We start from the raw sequence: 16,560 nt of genomic DNA, 5'->3' as shown, positions 1-16,560 counted from the left end.
CTCTGTTTTTAGGTTATAACCTCCGGAGACCCGGTGGGTTGTTTAGGCCACAGTGCAAATTTTTAGAAGAACAGCAACAAGAACATGTTCAATTTTAAATATTTCTAAGAGTTTAGAATATTTATTTATTCATTTATTTGTATTTATTTATTGTATTTTATTATTTATTTATTTTATATATTTTTATTGTATTTTTAAAAAATTTAATTTAATTGTATTTATTTATTTATTTATTTATTTATCTATTTATTTATCTATTTATTTATTTTATTTTATTTTATTTTATTTTATTTTATTTTATTTTATTTTATTTATTTATTTATTTATTTATTTATTTATTTATTTATTTATTTATTTATTTATTTATTTTATTTTATTTTATTTTATTTTATTTTATTTTATTTTGTTTTGTTTTGTTTTGTTTTATTTTATTTTATTTTATTTTATTTTATTTTATTTTATTTTATTTTTATTTAAAGGCATATGTCTTCCTGCACCTCTCAGCAGCACAAATGAGACACATTGTTCCTAGAGGCACAACTGTTTCTAATTTTGTTTTTTACACAAAATGTCTGTGTTCAACCCCTTAATAGTTTTTTGCAAATAAAGTCCTGCAAGAGCTCGGGTCTCAGGAGAATAATGTGCACATATTGTCTCTATATGGTGTAAATAATAAAACATAACTGCAGTTCATATGAGTTTTCCTACAGTTAAAATATGTTCACTGAGAAATAACACATCAGTTTTGTTTATTGTACTTGTTTTAATTTGATATGAATGAGACGTGGAGCTATTTGAATAAATGAGTGAGCGCGTGGAGAGGACATGTGGAGTACCAGCGCCATCTTGTGGTAGTCCATGAGAATTACACTTTAAGTTTCAAAAACCTCAAACTTTGTAAAACGTGTCATATCATAATGAAATAATAAAATAGATGCAACCAGATAATTTAACTTAGAAACATATTTATACCTGTACATATATGGTTTATATATGGTTTATATGTGGAGAATAAATGTTCAACTTCAAAGATTGTCAATAGTGCAACAAGTGGCTCCGTGGCGCAATGGATAGCGCATTGGACTTCTAGGTTCAAACATAGCAATTCAAAGGTTGTGGGTTCGAGTCCCACCGGAGTCGCGTTTTACTCGTGTTTATTTAATATTTCATTTTCTTTACCTTACAAGAAAAATATATAAAAACACAACAACTTAATTTCTGACCTCGATCTAAAAAGTAAAAATAAATAAATAAAATCACGTTTTCGTAGCATTGATCATCTAAACGCGCATTTGTCATGTTTATTAGTGATGACCGATGGAACTGGGATATATTCCTTTACATAATCCATTTAATTCGCTTCCTTCTTTACTTTAGTCGAAACTTGTGTTAAAAATGTCAATCTAATCAATCCATGGACACGGTCAGAGGAGAAATGAAAACGTCTCGCTCAGTGTTTCCAGCCGACAGCAAATAGCGCTGCGCCGGGTGTAACCGAGCAGCGTTAGCATCATTAGCCTGACATGTAGCTAGTTAGCTTTAAGCGTACGCAGCTGTAGAATGAAGACCACACACTGGACTATCACAGAGCATGCATGAGGCGTGTTGGTGTCATATTCATTTACAAATATTGCATGCTTTTAACCGATGTCCTGGTTTTGTTTGTCTTGTCGGGCAGATCTACACCTCGGTTAGCCTGTTAGCCTGTTAGCTGTTAGCCCGTTAGCTGTTAGCTCCTGCGCTGCACAGTGGCGTATGGGTGTCAGAGTTAGCAGTGACTTCACCGGTGTCTGACTGCCTGGCTCTACATTTTGGACACGTCAAGGTAAATATGTTATGCTAGCTATTAGCTTTTGCAAAACTCTCCCAATTACCTCTCGAATCCCACTGCTTTCTATCAATACGTAAGGTGTCGACTACAATACTTGCAGAAAACGTAGATTATGTGTCATCTGCACTTTAGCCTCTTACTCTGACATTTGCTGCGCTGTGTGTTTTGACAGCTAACATTACTTAAGTTTACGGTTTAAAAAAAGCATATTTTATTTTTTTATGTCCTGTGTTTGTCAATTTGCAGAATGTAATGCCCCTGTAATGCAAATATAACTGTCTGTCTGTTAGTGCCATCTGTCATATTCTAAATACTCCAGTACTACTAAAGTACTACTAGATTCTATTAAACCATATTTTATTTGGTAAACATTAGATTAGAGTTAACTGTATTTTTGCTTAATAATAACCCTAACTAAATATATTGTGTATTTAATCAGGCTGAAAACCACAAGTACATTTCTATAGATGTGTCAGTTAACCTTTGAATCCTTCCAGTTCACAGAAAGATCAATATCATGTCTGCAGCAGTGTTTTTGCAGTTGTTCAGGTTCTTCTTCATTATTATGTTTCTTCAATAACATGTTTTTTTACTCACTATTTTAAGTGTTCCTTCCATTCAGGGGCTGCAATGTCCGATTCCAAAGCCCCCACTCCGACTCCTGCTGGTGACACGTACAAAGGATGGGTTTTCAAGTGGACAAATTACATCAAGGGTTATCAGAGACGATGGTTTGTCCTGAGCAATGGCTTGTTGTCGTACTACAGGTGAGATGTCCTTCCACAATTAACATACAGTGTTTGTTGATATGATTAAAACTGCACCAGCCCGGATTGCAACTAATTCATACAAATATATCTTTAATTGAAAATAGTATCAGTAAACCTTGTGCTGTTTTTCTAAAGGACACAGGCAGAGATGGGGCACACATGTAGGGGCACAATCAATCTGGCCACTGCAACAATAACTGTGGATGACGCCTGTAACTTTGTCATCTCCAACGGCGGGGCCCAAACTTACCATCTCAAAGCCAGCTGCGAGGTGGAGCGACAACGATGGATCACGGCGCTGGAGCTGGCCAAAGCCAAGGCCGCACATTTACAGCAAGAGTCTGGTATGTCGTAATAGCCAGAATCGTATGAATTTGGGGACCTGGGGCAAGAAGCCTCACATGGGCCCCCCTCTAATGTAAATTATTAAAGAGAGGGCCCGGGACAACAGACCCTTTTGTCCTCCCCGACTCCCCCCGGTAACAGCCATGAATATATGCCTTCTTATAGCAATTAAATACACATCTCAAGATCTATTTGCAAATGAACTGTTAGAAGCCTTCATTTTATTTAAAAGTTTAGTATTAAGATCTTTTTCACACATTTACTGTAATATTTTTTATTTCTTTTACCTTGAAAGAAATGTGCATTCATTAAAACTTAAGAAACATTTCAGAAACACTTAATCCTTCAATTTTAATGCAACAAGAAAATAATCTCAACCTTATGTTTTGGGTAAATTAAATGTCATATTTATATTATTACTGGGGAGTAAAGACATGCACGTCTGATAAAAAGTTGCGACTGCGTGATGGGTCCAAAGACAAAACAGCAGAAAAAAAGATCAGATCAGACTGCAGTTTTTGGAAGCTCTCTATTGTTTATTATTAGAATAACACCACGATGTGACATTTTGTGGTCAAGCCCTTTTTCACACTTGAAGGATTCAGTTTCACACCTGTTTTATACGAGCCCAAGTAGTCACCTGACCAATCATGTGACAGGAAAGCTAATGTGCACAAATGCCACTTGGAAACAAATATAGAGTTGTTCAGTGGAATTCTAGTGGGAATATGTGTCAGCTGTGGCAAATTAATACATCACTTTACAGTTTTTATACAAATATATAAAACAGGACACAATATTAGCACCTGCACTACAGCAATGGAGACATTATTGGAGGTTAACGTACAGCCACAGCTCTCTACTGTGAGGTAATATGCAAAAAGTAGGATTTCTTTCTTTACTACCTTAACAATTTGACTGTGAAATAGAAATTCATCGTCATCGTCGTCTCCTTATCTCAGACTTTAAATATATAAGACAGACTAAATTCACTTTTGGCTTTAGGGTTTCGACATTTAAATTCTCTATAGGCTTTCTTATTCTTTTCCAGGCTTCACCTCTGTACACTATGATCCACAACACCTGCATGAGCTGAACGTTTTCTCTTTTATCCTTCCCTTTTTGTGGCAGACGACTCCGGGGACGACTTTCCCCCGTCCTCTCACCCAGCGCTCCCGGGACAGGGAGGAGGGTCACAGAACTCTGAGGTCCAGTCTGCTCTGAGGACGCTGGGAAGCAAAGTGGAGGATCTGAGCACCTGCAACGACCTGATTTCAAAACACGGATCTGCCCTCCAGAGGTCAGCATTGCACTTTCTATCAGCCTTTCATGTGCTACACCTGTCTGAGCCTCGCCGCAACGAACGCGTATTAACTTGAATCAGGATTAAAAATAAAAAATAGTGCCCAGTTGTCAAACAAATCTATAATGTTTCCTTTTTCCGTAACCAGTGAACGTGTATTTTTATGACTATTTATGCTTTGAGTTGTTGTATTGTGATTTTATCGTCTTTTCTTATTCTGTAAAACACTTTGATTTACTTTGTTTACGATTGTGCTGTACAAATAACCTCGTCTTGCCTTTGCGTACTTTGCAGATCATTGTCAGAACTCGATAGCTTGCGTTTGACAGGAGAGGCCGGAGACAAGATTCGGCAGGTGACAGAAAGAGCCACGTTGTTCCGAATCACCTCAAACGCAATGATAAATGTGAGTTCTAACGTCTCAGTAAAAACCTACATTACGTTATTATTATTTTAGTTCTCTACAATAAACCTATAAACGTATTCAAACGCTCCATCTTTGACCTTCAGGCGTGCAGAGACTTCCTTGCACTGGCGCAGGCTCACAGCAAAAAGTGGCAGAAGGCGCTGCAAGCCGAGCGGGAACAGCGCGTGCGACTGGAGGAGACCTTGGAGACGTTGGCGAAACAACATAATCATTTAGAGCGTGCGTTCAGAGGAGCAGCGCAGGCCAACGCCACTGCAGACAACAAAAGTACGACACCGTTTACATCCCCCAGCTCACTACAGTAACGCAGGGACATAATAAAGAGCTATTTCCGTGCGTGTAGGTTCAGCTGGACCTGGGCCGGGGAAAGGTGAAGCCAGCGATGAAGATGATGATAATGAGTTTTTCGACGCCATGGAGGAAGCGCCGGAGTTTATCACAGTACCAGCCGACCCCCACTTCCACAAGTCAGTGCTTTGCGTCTGAGCGTGTTTATTTACCACATCTCGTTTGCTTATTTGCTGTTCTTCAAATGTGCTTTTTATTTCTCTAAATGTATTCATCGTTTCAGAAGATCGAGCAGCACGGCGAGCGGCTTCAACAGTGAAATGTGCGGAGACGATCAGTCGGTTAGTGACTGTTCTTAAAGGGCCTGTGTTTTAAGTGAATCATTTTTAATCTATGTTATATTATTGTTCCCTCGTCGCAAACAGACCTGGAGTTGTTGTTTTTTTTGTTTCTTTCACACATGTTTAACGCACAAACCCTGCAGATTTAGACCTTGAGATGGAACAGTGTGTTTTTAAACTCTTTTCACCTTCACTAGAATAATTTTAGATAATTTCAGTTCTGTAATTGCCATTCTCTAGTGAACTAAAAGGTAAAAGGTCAAGCTGTTAACTGGAAAACTGCGGCTACGTGACGTCACTCGAGTACGTCGCACGAAGAGCGGTTTTTAGCTTCGGTGACGTGGACGGACTAATAATAAAACATTACTCAAACATGCGTGAATGAAACAAAACACAACTCCAGGTGTGTTTTCGATGAGGTAACAGGATTATAACACGGATTCCATTTTACGAAAGTCAATTTAGTGTAATATAAGACCTTTAAAGATGCACTACGTGGGAAGGGGGGGGACTAGAATTTTCCTCTGTATGGCATTAAGCTTATCAGTCTTGCATTTATTCAATTCCAGGTGTTTTTACAGGTTTTTATTTAAACCAACGTGCACTCTTGATCTCAGAATGAGCTTGTGTACAGATCTGACCTATGACCTGACTTGGCATCGGGGCGTCACCTGCTTGTCTCTATGGAGATGGATAAAGGTTAATGTCATACTGTGGGATGTTCCTCGCAAATCTCCATGAAGACAAGCACGCGGCGGACTCTGGACCCGGAAACATAACACCTAATTAGAATGAATATGATATGATATAAAGAACCGGTTTAATAATAACAGACTTTAATGTGTTTTATAGCTGAACGAGGAGCCGTTAACGATGAGCCAGGAGCCGTCTCAGGAGCTGGTGCCACTGAAGAAGAGAAGGACCCGCATCCCCGACAAACCAAACTACTCCCTCAACCTCTGGAGCATCATGAAAAACTGCATTGGCAAAGAACTCTCTAAAATTCCTATGCCTGTAAGCGTCACGCACATGTGTCACAATGGAATTTAAATACGCAGTCCCACCTTTTCATGCAATCTCAAAGTCTTTTTATAGATACAGATGAAGGTCATCCAGTTTTCCAGTTTGAATTGTTTTGACATGATAAATCAAACATAAAGACATTATGTACCTGTGACGCGCACTCTGCCAGGGCCTACGATCCTGGCCCGACAGCATTCTGTGAGCCATATTACACTGGAACACTGCCACAAAACTGCTGATTGACAAACCTGTTGATAAGACGGAGAGGCACATGCACAGGAAACTGAACAAACACAGGACAAGACTCCTGTCAAAGAAGTAACAGAAGGCTGGAGGACATCTTAACATAAGCATGTGTAGCACTCTTTCTGAGAGAAGTTCACACAATGTTTGAGACACAGTATTCAACACATAGAGAACATAGAGAAATAAAACAAAAAGCACCCGGCGAGGCAAGTTTATTTGAAGCTGCTACACAAAGTGCAGGATAAGAAAGACATTAAAGTCACAACACAAACAAACCAAAACATAAATAATCATCATAAACATTAAAAGTCGTCCCGTTACAGTATATATAAAATCAATATATGTTTGATGGAACAATATTTTTGGCATTATGATAAGATTTATGCCGTAGAAGTCTGAATAACGTCATTGACTCATTACAGATGCAAACTTCAGTACTAAAGTGTTTGATTCTGCTGTTTATTTAGTGCAGCTCATGATTTTTAACAATATTGTAGATTTAGAATATATTTTGTGGTTTAATTCTGCTCTTGGGTTATTGTTATTTCAGTTTATCGTCTTATATTTACGCCAGTGACGTATCAAACTTCAAAATGTGTTATCGTGACGAGCCTAATTTCATGTCATAATCGTCTTCAAATCATTCATCTTTTTCAGGTCAATTTCAACGAGCCGATTTCCATGTTGCAACGGTTGTCAGAGGATCTCGAGTACTACGAACTGCTGGACAAAGCCGCAAAGTGCCACAGTTCCTTGGAGCAGATGTGTTACGTCGCAGCCTTCTCCGTGTCCTCGTACTCGACCACCGTTCACCGCACAGGAAAGCCCTTCAACCCGCTGCTGGGAGAGACCTACGAGCTGGACCGCAGGAGAGAGTACGGGTATCGCTCTCTTTGTGAACAGGTGAGAGCGAGACACAGAGGAAGTGAAACCAGCAACCTCGACACGGAGGAAGGATGTGCTCCCTAAAGTCCGCCTGACTCCGCACTTTTACTGCTGTTTTACTTCTCCTTTTGAATAAGTCATCCACTGAAATCGGGTCGGGTCACTGCAGTGTAAAGTGGGATGGTGTGATTTGATTCATCCATTTCCAAAATCAGAAAAACGCACATGGTTCTTAGTCTGAAAAATGAAAGTAATCCTCTTAAAGTTATTTATTTATCATTTTTTATTTGATTTTATATTTATTTATTTAATTTAATTTGTGTTTTTATTGATTTAATTCGTATTTTATATTTTTATTATTTAAATTTATTTTTATTTATTTGTATTATTATTATTTTTTTTATTTAAGATAAAATTAAAACACACATTGTCACACAACCACTGGAAAACCCTCCTCCAAAGCCTTTTCTTCCATCCCTGCTCCCAGCCAAAAGTATCTACACTAAAAACTATGGACTTAAACTGACCTGGTTGACCTCGCTCTGACTTTACCTTATTTCTCCTCTTCCATCTTCCATTGTGTAGTTTTGTAATAAACAATAACCAGCCAACAAAAACACATCACACAATAAACACCACATGAAAGAACATATTCTGCATTCCTTCTTGTCAGTCATCACTTACAACATTAATGTAACTTCCTTATGAATCACATGAAACTGTGTGTAATACGGTGCCAGTCGTTAAGTTTTATTTAATTTTTATTAATAGAGTGATACATTTCTGTCTGTGATCGCTTCGTCCCAGGGCAGCTGTGGCTACAATAGGAATATTAAGGAAAGAATAATACTGAGTGTCCAAAAAAGCATTATATATAAATCAAAAAAGCGCTACACAGATCCGATTTATTATCATTATTATTATTATTATTATTATTATTATTATTATTTGGAATTACATGGGCCACAGTAGAAAAAGGCTGGGAGCTACTTAGATTTGCCGGTGTCTTCTTCCCTTTTACTTGCAAATACGCTGTTTACTTGCTCTTGTTTTTGCATAAACTCTCTAACCTTGTTGTCTTTTCATTGCTCTATGGCCCGATCATAGAAATACTGCCCTCAATCATTTCACAATTAGGTCAACCGTTTTGGCTTCACTGGTATATACAATCTTACTGTATTTTACTTCTAACTGCTAATTAAGTACATTCCAGGTTTGGCCAGAGCGTGAAATCCAATGGAGTAACTTTGTACCATAGTTAACCAGGTCAAACATTTTGGCCTCACTATTAAATACAGTCTTGCTCAATATTTTACTTCTAACCACTAATTAAGTACATTCCAGGTTTTGCTAGAACATGTAATCTAATGGAGCATCCTTCAAATATTATAATTTTATAATGCCATAATCTAAAATCTCTTGAGGAAGTGTGGTACTTTTATTTTGTTTACTGCTGAATTTTTAAAAAAGCAAATTTTGCAGCAAATTAACTCTATAGGGAAGCATGTCGTCCCTGTTTTGACCAATAGAGGGCAGTGCTGCTGCTCTGAGTTGCTGTTGTACCATAATTGTAGCACAACATTTTTCAAAACGACAAAGTAAAAAAAAACGAGTGGGAGTTTTTCCTGTTCTGTAGATTTGAGTCATTGTTCTGCTTTGACAGTTAAATCTCTTATGTTTTGTTTTTTTTTGTAACCAGGTGAGCCACCACCCGCCTGCAGCCGCTCACCACGCCATTTCTGACCGCGGCTGGACACTGAGGCAGGAGATCACAGTGGCCAGCAAGTTCAGGGGCAAATACCTGTCCATTATGCCTCTAGGTACGTCACCAAAGCTCAACAGTTCTGTGACCTGTGACATAAAGGTTCTGAACGTGTCAATAAATGAGGGTTTAAATTAGGCCTGTCATGACAATCACTAAATCAACTTTTAAAAGCTGGAACAATATTTTTTACAGGGTCAGGGTTTCTTGTGTTACTTTTTCTTTGCACCACTGGGACATTTTTGATTATTTTTTTGGTTGTATGATCAGATTTAAGCCGCAAAAGGTTGAATTACTAACTTATCTGACTCATTACAGACTCAAATTAACGACTAAAGTGTTTCATTCTGCTAACAATATTGTAGATTTAGAATAGTTTCTGTGGTTTAAATCTGTTCTTGTTTTGTGTCGGTGACATCAATTAGTTGTGAGGACCTTTTCTTTGCAAAAGTGTGGAGAATTGGGCTGTTTTTGTTGTAATATGATACGATTTGACGTGTAGAAAGATAAATAAGTCGCTTTTATGGCTAATTACAGGTACATTTTGCTGTTTATCTGTTGCAGCTCATGTCTTTAAATGAAACTATCTAAAAATAGTTCACTGGGGTAATCTCGCGTGGTATAAATCTTACTTAAAGGCTTAAAGTCGTTTCAATATTATCGTTAGCGACATATAGAGCTTCACAATTTGTTATCAGGACAGGTCTAGTCTAGGTCTATTCTAGGTCTGTTTTTTTTAGCCATGGCTTAAGTGCTCACATCACTAAAACAACTAAAAGGCGCAGTCTGTTCTGTTGTTTCTTACATACGTGTTCTGTTTATAGGAACCATCCACGCCATTTTCGAAAAGGGACAGAGTCACTACACGTGGAAAAAAGTGACCACGACCGTGCATAACATTATCGTAGGAAAACTATGGATCGACCAGGTAAACAGCAGCTCGAAACGCCCTTCTGAATTCACTCTGAGGGTTTTCTTTTGTCGTAACCTTTCATGATTTCTCACAGTCCGGAGAAATCGATGTAGTAAATCACACAACTGGAGACCGGTGCCATCTTAAGTTTGCTCCTTACAGCTACTTCTCCAGAGATGTGGCTCGAAAGGTGAGCACGCCCCATTGTTTACCTCTGTGTCTTTTTTTAAATGCATGATCCAGGCTGTTTTACTAATTACCTCTACAATTTATTTACCGTAATTCCCATCACAAAGAAGCTCGTTAGACAACATGCTTTTAATTAGACCGGGCGTTATGACCTAAAATTCTAATCAAAGATCTCATTTGCGTCAGTCATACAATTATGTCTGTGCCCGGGGCTGTTTAGTCGTAGCTTATGTTATATTGGCACTTGCATTCTCGCTACTTTAGTTATAATTATAGGCTTCCTCTCTCAATTATTGTTACAGTTTCTATCCTGAGTCAGTGTTAGTCGGTCAGTGGTTTACTGACAGCAATTAGCAATTAGCAATTAGCTGCCTCCCTCCGCTCGCAACTCAGTTTTTTTATTATGACGTTCCAGATGTTAATGATTCTCTCATATTTATCATCAGTAGCTCAGTTAGTCGAGCGTTTTCCCTCTGATCTGAAGGTTGGCGCTTCAATTCGTATAAATGCATGTTCCTTGATGTAAAGCGTTTTGAGTTTGTTTATAAAAATCTGACCGTTTACCCAGATATATTTCAATTTCATTTATTTTTGTTTACACGGGGGGCGCCCAAAGACGCGCAAAATATAGAAAAATACAAACAAAAAAACAACAAAACACATAAGAATACAAGTCAATTTAAAACATTAGAAATAGATAAAGGTGTGGGAAAAAATGTTTTGTTTGTTGCCAGATTACTCATCACCGGAGGACGGACAGTACCCAGCCCGTTTTACACCGTTTGCAAAACCAAACTAAAGAATAAACACAGAAAACACCACAGCATTCCTTTTTGTCAGTCATCACTTACAACATTAATGTAACTTCCTTATGAATCACATGAAACTGTGTGTAATACAGTGCCAGTCATTAAGTTTTATTTAATTTTTATTAATAGAGTGATACATTTCTGTCTGTGATCGCTTCGTCCCAGGGCAGCTGTGGCTACAATAGGAATAGTAAGGAAAGAATAATACTCTGAGTGTCCAAAAAAGCATTATATATAAATAAAGAAAAGCGCTACACAGATCCGATTTATTATCACTATCATCATTATTATTATTATTATTATTATTATTATTATTATTTGGAATTACATGGGCCACAGTAGAAAAAGGCTGGGAGCTACTTAGATTTGCCGGTGTCTTCTTCCCTTTTACTTGCAAATACGCTGTTTACTTGCTCTTGTTTTTGCGTTCACTCTCTAACCTTGTTGTCTTTTTACTGCTCTATCGCCCCGATCATAGAAATACTGCCCTCATCATGTCACAATTAGGTCAACCGTTTTGGCTTCACTGGTATATACGATCTTACTGTATTTTACTTCTAACTGCTAATTAAATGCATTCCAGGTTTGGCCAGAGCATGAAATCCAATGGAGTAACTTTGTACCATAGTTAACCAGGTCAAACATTTTGGCCTCACTATTAAATACAGTCTTACTCAATATTTTACTTCTAACTACTAATTAAGTACATTCCAGAAATACAAAAATACAAACAAAAAGCAATAAAACACATAAGAATAGTCGATTTAAAACAGATTACTCATCACCAGAGAAAGGACAGAACCCAGCCCATTTTACACCGTTTGCAAAACCAAACTGTAAAATCCAAACACATTTGCAGAAAACGTTGTCTTACTCAACCACAGATGTGTTCATTCACAGACAGTACTAAACCAGGATTGATGCATCACATAATCCTCGAGATTCCTGCCCTTAAATTAGTCATGTTTCTATCGAAGAAGGACATAATTTATTCATTTTTTTTAAGACGTTACATTCATTGTGTTCAGGTAACAGGGGTGGTGATGGACAAAGACGGAAAGGCTCACTACGTTCTGTCCGGGACCTGGGATGAGAAGATGGAGCTCTCCAGAGTGATGCAGAGCAGCCGCGGGGGAGAGAACGGAGCCGAGGGCAAACAGAAAACTGTCTATCAAACTCTGAAAGCACGAGAAATTTGGAGGAGGAACCCTTTGCCGTAAGATTATTTTTACACCATTAATAATCTAATCTCATTGTGTTCATTAAAACTGTGAGTCACCTTGAACAATGCATGCCAGCGTGACGGGGATTAGTGAACAAACTGGCAGCTCAAGTTTCTCATGCCAAGCGACTGATTCATCAAATAAATAAGCAAATTAACGACATCCCGGATTGTAATGATCTTTGAGTTATGTGTGAGCTGTGAACTAGTTTGTTTTACTTGCAGTTCTTCTTCATTTCCTACCGCGTTCATAGCATGCAAAGTATTAACCACAACTGATTTTAGAAGGAAATATCAGAACTTTCAGCTGAAACATGCAAATTAATCCCAGTTAAACCTCATTACTTAAGGTACGATGAGCAGGAATAAAAGTGTGAAGTGGTACATACAAAAATATCAATGAAAGATATGAAAACTTTCAGATTGTGTAATGTGACGACGTCGTGCTCTCAGATGAGGAGGCTGCAGTTGGTTTTCCCTGTCGATTACGTTCTATTTTGCCGTGAAATATCTGAAAAGTAAATTAAAGAACCTTGAACCTGATCATTTCTATTAATGACTAGACCCAAGAACTCCCTGTTTTATAACCATAGACTGTATAAAGAAGTGGACTAAGGCAGTGCGGCGTTCGGTTCAGTCAAATGAACCTCATCGAGCTTCGAGTTGATTTGTCTGTTATTAACGTTCATATCTTGATTCATGGACATAATAACGAAAAATAAAAACACCAGGGTCATGTAGAGGGTTGATACGAACATTTAAGACCAAAATGACGAGTCTGACAGCAGCAGGTACAGAGAGAGGACACAGTTTTTTAATCTAAAGCCAGAATCGATGGAGCAGGAAGTGCGCTCATGATCACTTCCTGTTTGGCTAGCAGGTTAGCTACGTCCATTTATATAAACAGTCTATGATTACAGCAGAAATCAGCATTGTAACTATTTATTTTGGATGCTTCCGTCTGTATTAAATATTATTGGCAGATACAATGTTTTGATATCGACTGAAACCCAACATGTTCCCTTTGCACTGGGCTTTTTCCAGTATCACCCTGATAAACCAGTTTCACTTCATTATTACAATATTTTAATTATATCGTATTTGTTCCTGCGGTTGTGTTCTTATCTGCTCTTGTGGCTTGTCGGCAGTGAGGGAGCAGAGACCATGTACTACTTCACCTCTCTGGCGCTCACACTGAACGAGATGGAGGACGGAGTGGCTCCCACCGACAGCCGCCGCCGCCCTGACCAGCGCCTGATGGAGGACGGCCGCTGGGACGAAGCCAACGCCGAGAAACAGAGGCTGGAGGAAAAACAGCGCAGCGCCCGCCGTGAAAGAGAGAGGGAGGCGGTGAGCCAGCGCACAGCCAGCCAATCAGACGAGGGGGAGCGTAAGTACTGTCAAGACGCTTCAGATTTGCTCTTTTTTCTGACAGGGCTGCACAACACAATATAAACCCATTGTTTTGCTGTTGAACGTAATAATGGATCGAATCGAGGGAGCAGCAGTTCAGTTCGAATTGGCATCGACTCTATACTGTTGTGTCTAGGAATGGGACAATAAACAATAATATAATTTATCAAGATAAAAAGCCTCGACAATAATCGTTTGTGGGAGATTTTATATAATTATGATAATCGACAACAAAGATAATCACCATTTTACTACTTTTACGCTACTCATGAACCGATGGGAGACGTTACACCTTTTGTGAAATAATCGCTCTGGCTTTTACAGTTTGGGGGCGTGATTTTTGCTGTCCACTAACATGCAAAACGATTGTCACACCACAGAAAATTTTGAGTTATGCAAGTACATTTTGACACCAAATAGGAGGCGTGGATGAGCGTGTGCGTGTGTCGGAGTTTTGTTTTGATAATCACCATTTTATCACCAGAATTTGCAGAAATAAACGACTGTCCCTCCGTTGACTTCCCTGTGGATAAAAGAGGTTGTTGTCCCGGGGTTTATGGGCCCAGAATTGGACTCTCTGCCTATTAATTTGTATTAGAGGGGGGCCTATGTGAGACTTCCTGCCCCGGGCCCCCAAATTTCAATTGACGGCCCTGCTCATCCAGAATATTCTCCGCTAGATCGTAGTTGTTTTCACTGATGACAACGCACTATAATAGTTCTTTAAACATGGAACTTATTTATAACATGTTAAAACTGTCCAGAACTGTAATAATTATTGTGATTTAATCGTTAATCGCAATTATTTTGGCCATAATAATCGTGAGACTAAACTTCAGTATTGTCCCATGTCTAGTCGTGCCCTTGAGCAACACCCTTTACTTTACGAATGTGTTATTGTGTTACTTCCACACCAAATCTACAAAGTTAGACTCCCACCCTCAGTGTTGTGCAGCTCTTCACTTTCATGGGGTGCATTTTAATCTAAGGGGTAAAAAAAATTGTCTCTGGTCCCTTTCTCTCCTAAAGCTATCGATGAGGACTTATTAAATGATTCATCTTTAAAATGCAAGTATCTCTCACTTTCACTCATCAATTCACGTTTTTTTCCGAAATCACCCGCTCCGACCGTGTCCCGTAACCGAACTTCCTTCTCCCTCCAGACGCCCCTCACGACAACTACAACGCACTTTGGTTTGACCGATGCAACGATCCGATTAACGGAGAGCCGGTTCACATCTACAAAGGAGGATACTGGGAGTCGAAGGAGCGCGGGAGCTGGGAGGGATGCCCCGATATATTTTGACCTTAGTCGCTTTAAGTGCCCACGAGAGACTGGACATCGAGGCTACGATACAGCTCCCCGGGGCGGCCATCTTGGGATAAACCTATAGGCTGTTTTAACTGCGAGCCTCTCATCTCCTGCATACTTCTTCCACAGTGTCTTATCTCCTCCTCCTTTTTGCTGCTGCACATCAGAGAACCTGTCAAACTGATCTTTTTTTTTTTTTTTTCTGGAACTATGGCGAGAACGCGGTTTCAAATTCTCTCTTGATCTTTGCTCACTTTTCCCAGATGAAGAGCAGAACTGTGTGTTTCTTCGCTGTTGTGAGTCCGTGTATCGACCCTCACCGTGTTCGTTTTGTTTGTTCTTATGTTGATAATAATTATGACAAATGGATTTATATTGTAATTCTATCTGGAGTATAGAGTCCCACTTCAGTAAAAGAGATTATGGTTCAAGTCATTTCTGTTTAAAAAAAACAACACATAAACGTGCAAACAGAATGAAATTATAAGCGTTTTTAAAGTTCTAATCAAGTTACAAATTAATTATGTTTTATTTGGAAGGTGAATTTTGGCTAAACTAAATACAAAATTAACTTAAATATTTCCGTGTGTGTGCTAAACCTTTATAATATGGGATCCAAAAAGGCTACACGTTCCATTAGCGACTGAACTTCTCCACTTTATATCAACGTTTCCGAGACACAGCTCCCCAGATTAATCTCTTTGTTGACGTGGGACGCTATTATAACAACACATGGAATTGTCAACCAGTGGCCTTCGAGACGTTAGCAAAGCCGTAATGTTGATCTTTTGATTTTGTGTCTTAACTTGATGACCTGAAGGTTGGACAAGTTCGTTTGGAGCATATCCGAGCTTCCGTAACTTTACCGTCGGAGTTGGTTGTGTTTTTTTTAAATCTATTTTCCAGCTGGTTGACCTTCACTCGTTTGTGTTTTACTACGTTATAACTTGTTTTATCAAGCCTTTTCTTTGCCTTAGCAACGAGATTGACACAAAAGGCAGTTTTATCTGACATCACACGTGTACATTGTGAAGAAAAAGATAGGAAAAAACTCACATTAGTGCAATTTTTAGATGCTACTCATGAACCGATGGGAGAGGTTACACTTTTTGTGAAATAATCGCTCTGGCTTTTACAGTTTGGGGGCGTGATTTTTGCTGTCCACTAACATGCAAAACGATTGTCACACCACAGAAACTTTTGAGTTATGCAAGTACATTTTGACACCAAATAGGAGGCGTGGATGAGCGTGTGCGTGTGCGTGTGTCGGAGTTTTGTTTGTAAGTGTACTTAAAATGAAGAATAAATAAAAAATATTAAGAACATTCTAGATATGTATGGGTTATGCGTAGAAACGTGTACAATTTTTCACTCTCAGGTCATTCGTTGAGTTACAAAGGGACATGCAGTATCAACTTGATTATAATAAAAGCGGTTGTTGTCTGAAGCTTTGAGTAATAGTAGTATTGTCATTTTAACGC

At 38.7% G+C, this 16,560-nt stretch overlaps 1 protein-coding gene and 1 non-coding gene across 9 annotated transcripts; both read left to right on the top strand.

Annotated features, from left to right (window-relative positions):
- The first annotated feature begins 1,052 nt into the window (after positions 1-1,052).
- trnar-ucu (transfer RNA arginine (anticodon UCU)) lies at positions 1,053-1,140 on the top strand. The gene is given in 2 exon segments: positions 1,053-1,089; positions 1,105-1,140. It is a non-coding gene; the product is annotated as a tRNA-Arg (tRNA).
- Positions 1,141-1,420: 280 nt separating this feature from the next.
- On the top strand, positions 1,421-16,534 carry LOC117386158 (oxysterol-binding protein 1-like). Of its 8 annotated transcripts, none has more exons than XM_055228927.1 (17): positions 1,453-1,825; positions 2,454-2,598; positions 2,737-2,945; positions 4,078-4,246; positions 4,544-4,655; positions 4,760-4,943; positions 5,020-5,143; positions 5,248-5,305; positions 6,158-6,319; positions 7,232-7,477; positions 9,159-9,279; positions 10,046-10,149; positions 10,229-10,324; positions 12,161-12,348; positions 13,503-13,744; positions 14,797-14,835; positions 14,931-16,505. In XM_055228927.1, the coding sequence occupies exons 2-17, from the start codon at positions 2,462-2,464 to the stop codon at positions 15,071-15,073; spliced, it is 2,334 nt and encodes a 777-aa protein (XP_055084902.1). In that variant the 5' UTR covers positions 1,453-1,825; positions 2,454-2,461; the 3' UTR covers positions 15,074-16,505. The 8 variants fall into 8 exon arrangements, with proteins under 8 accessions (XP_055084906.1, XP_055084902.1, XP_055084904.1 ...); XM_055228929.1 differs by having other exon boundaries at positions 1,482-1,825; positions 5,251-5,305; positions 14,931-16,532; XM_055228931.1 differs by lacking the exon at positions 14,797-14,835 and having other exon boundaries at positions 1,421-1,825; positions 14,931-16,534.
- Positions 16,535-16,560: the final 26 nt, after the last annotated feature.

The sequence above is a fragment of the Periophthalmus magnuspinnatus genome, chromosome 18 (assembly GCF_009829125.3).
Source record: "Periophthalmus magnuspinnatus isolate fPerMag1 chromosome 18, fPerMag1.2.pri, whole genome shotgun sequence".
NCBI classification, from domain to species: domain Eukaryota; kingdom Metazoa; phylum Chordata; class Actinopteri; order Gobiiformes; family Gobiidae; genus Periophthalmus; species Periophthalmus magnuspinnatus.
This window is presented reverse-complemented; position numbering and strand designations above follow the sequence as displayed.

Excerpts from the sequence above, each read along its gene's own strand:
- LOC117386158 (XM_033983475.2), top strand. The coding sequence starts at position 2,462 with ATGTCCGATTCCAAAGCCCCCACTCCGACTCCTGCTGGTGACACGTAC. Across the intron at positions 5,144-5,247 it reads GCCGACCCCCACTTCCACAA|AAGATCGAGCAGCACGGCGA; the intron begins GTCAGTGCTTTG and ends TCATCGTTTCAG. Across the intron at positions 7,478-9,158 it reads ATCGCTCTCTTTGTGAACAG|GTGAGCCACCACCCGCCTGC; the intron begins GTGAGAGCGAGA and ends TTTTGTAACCAG.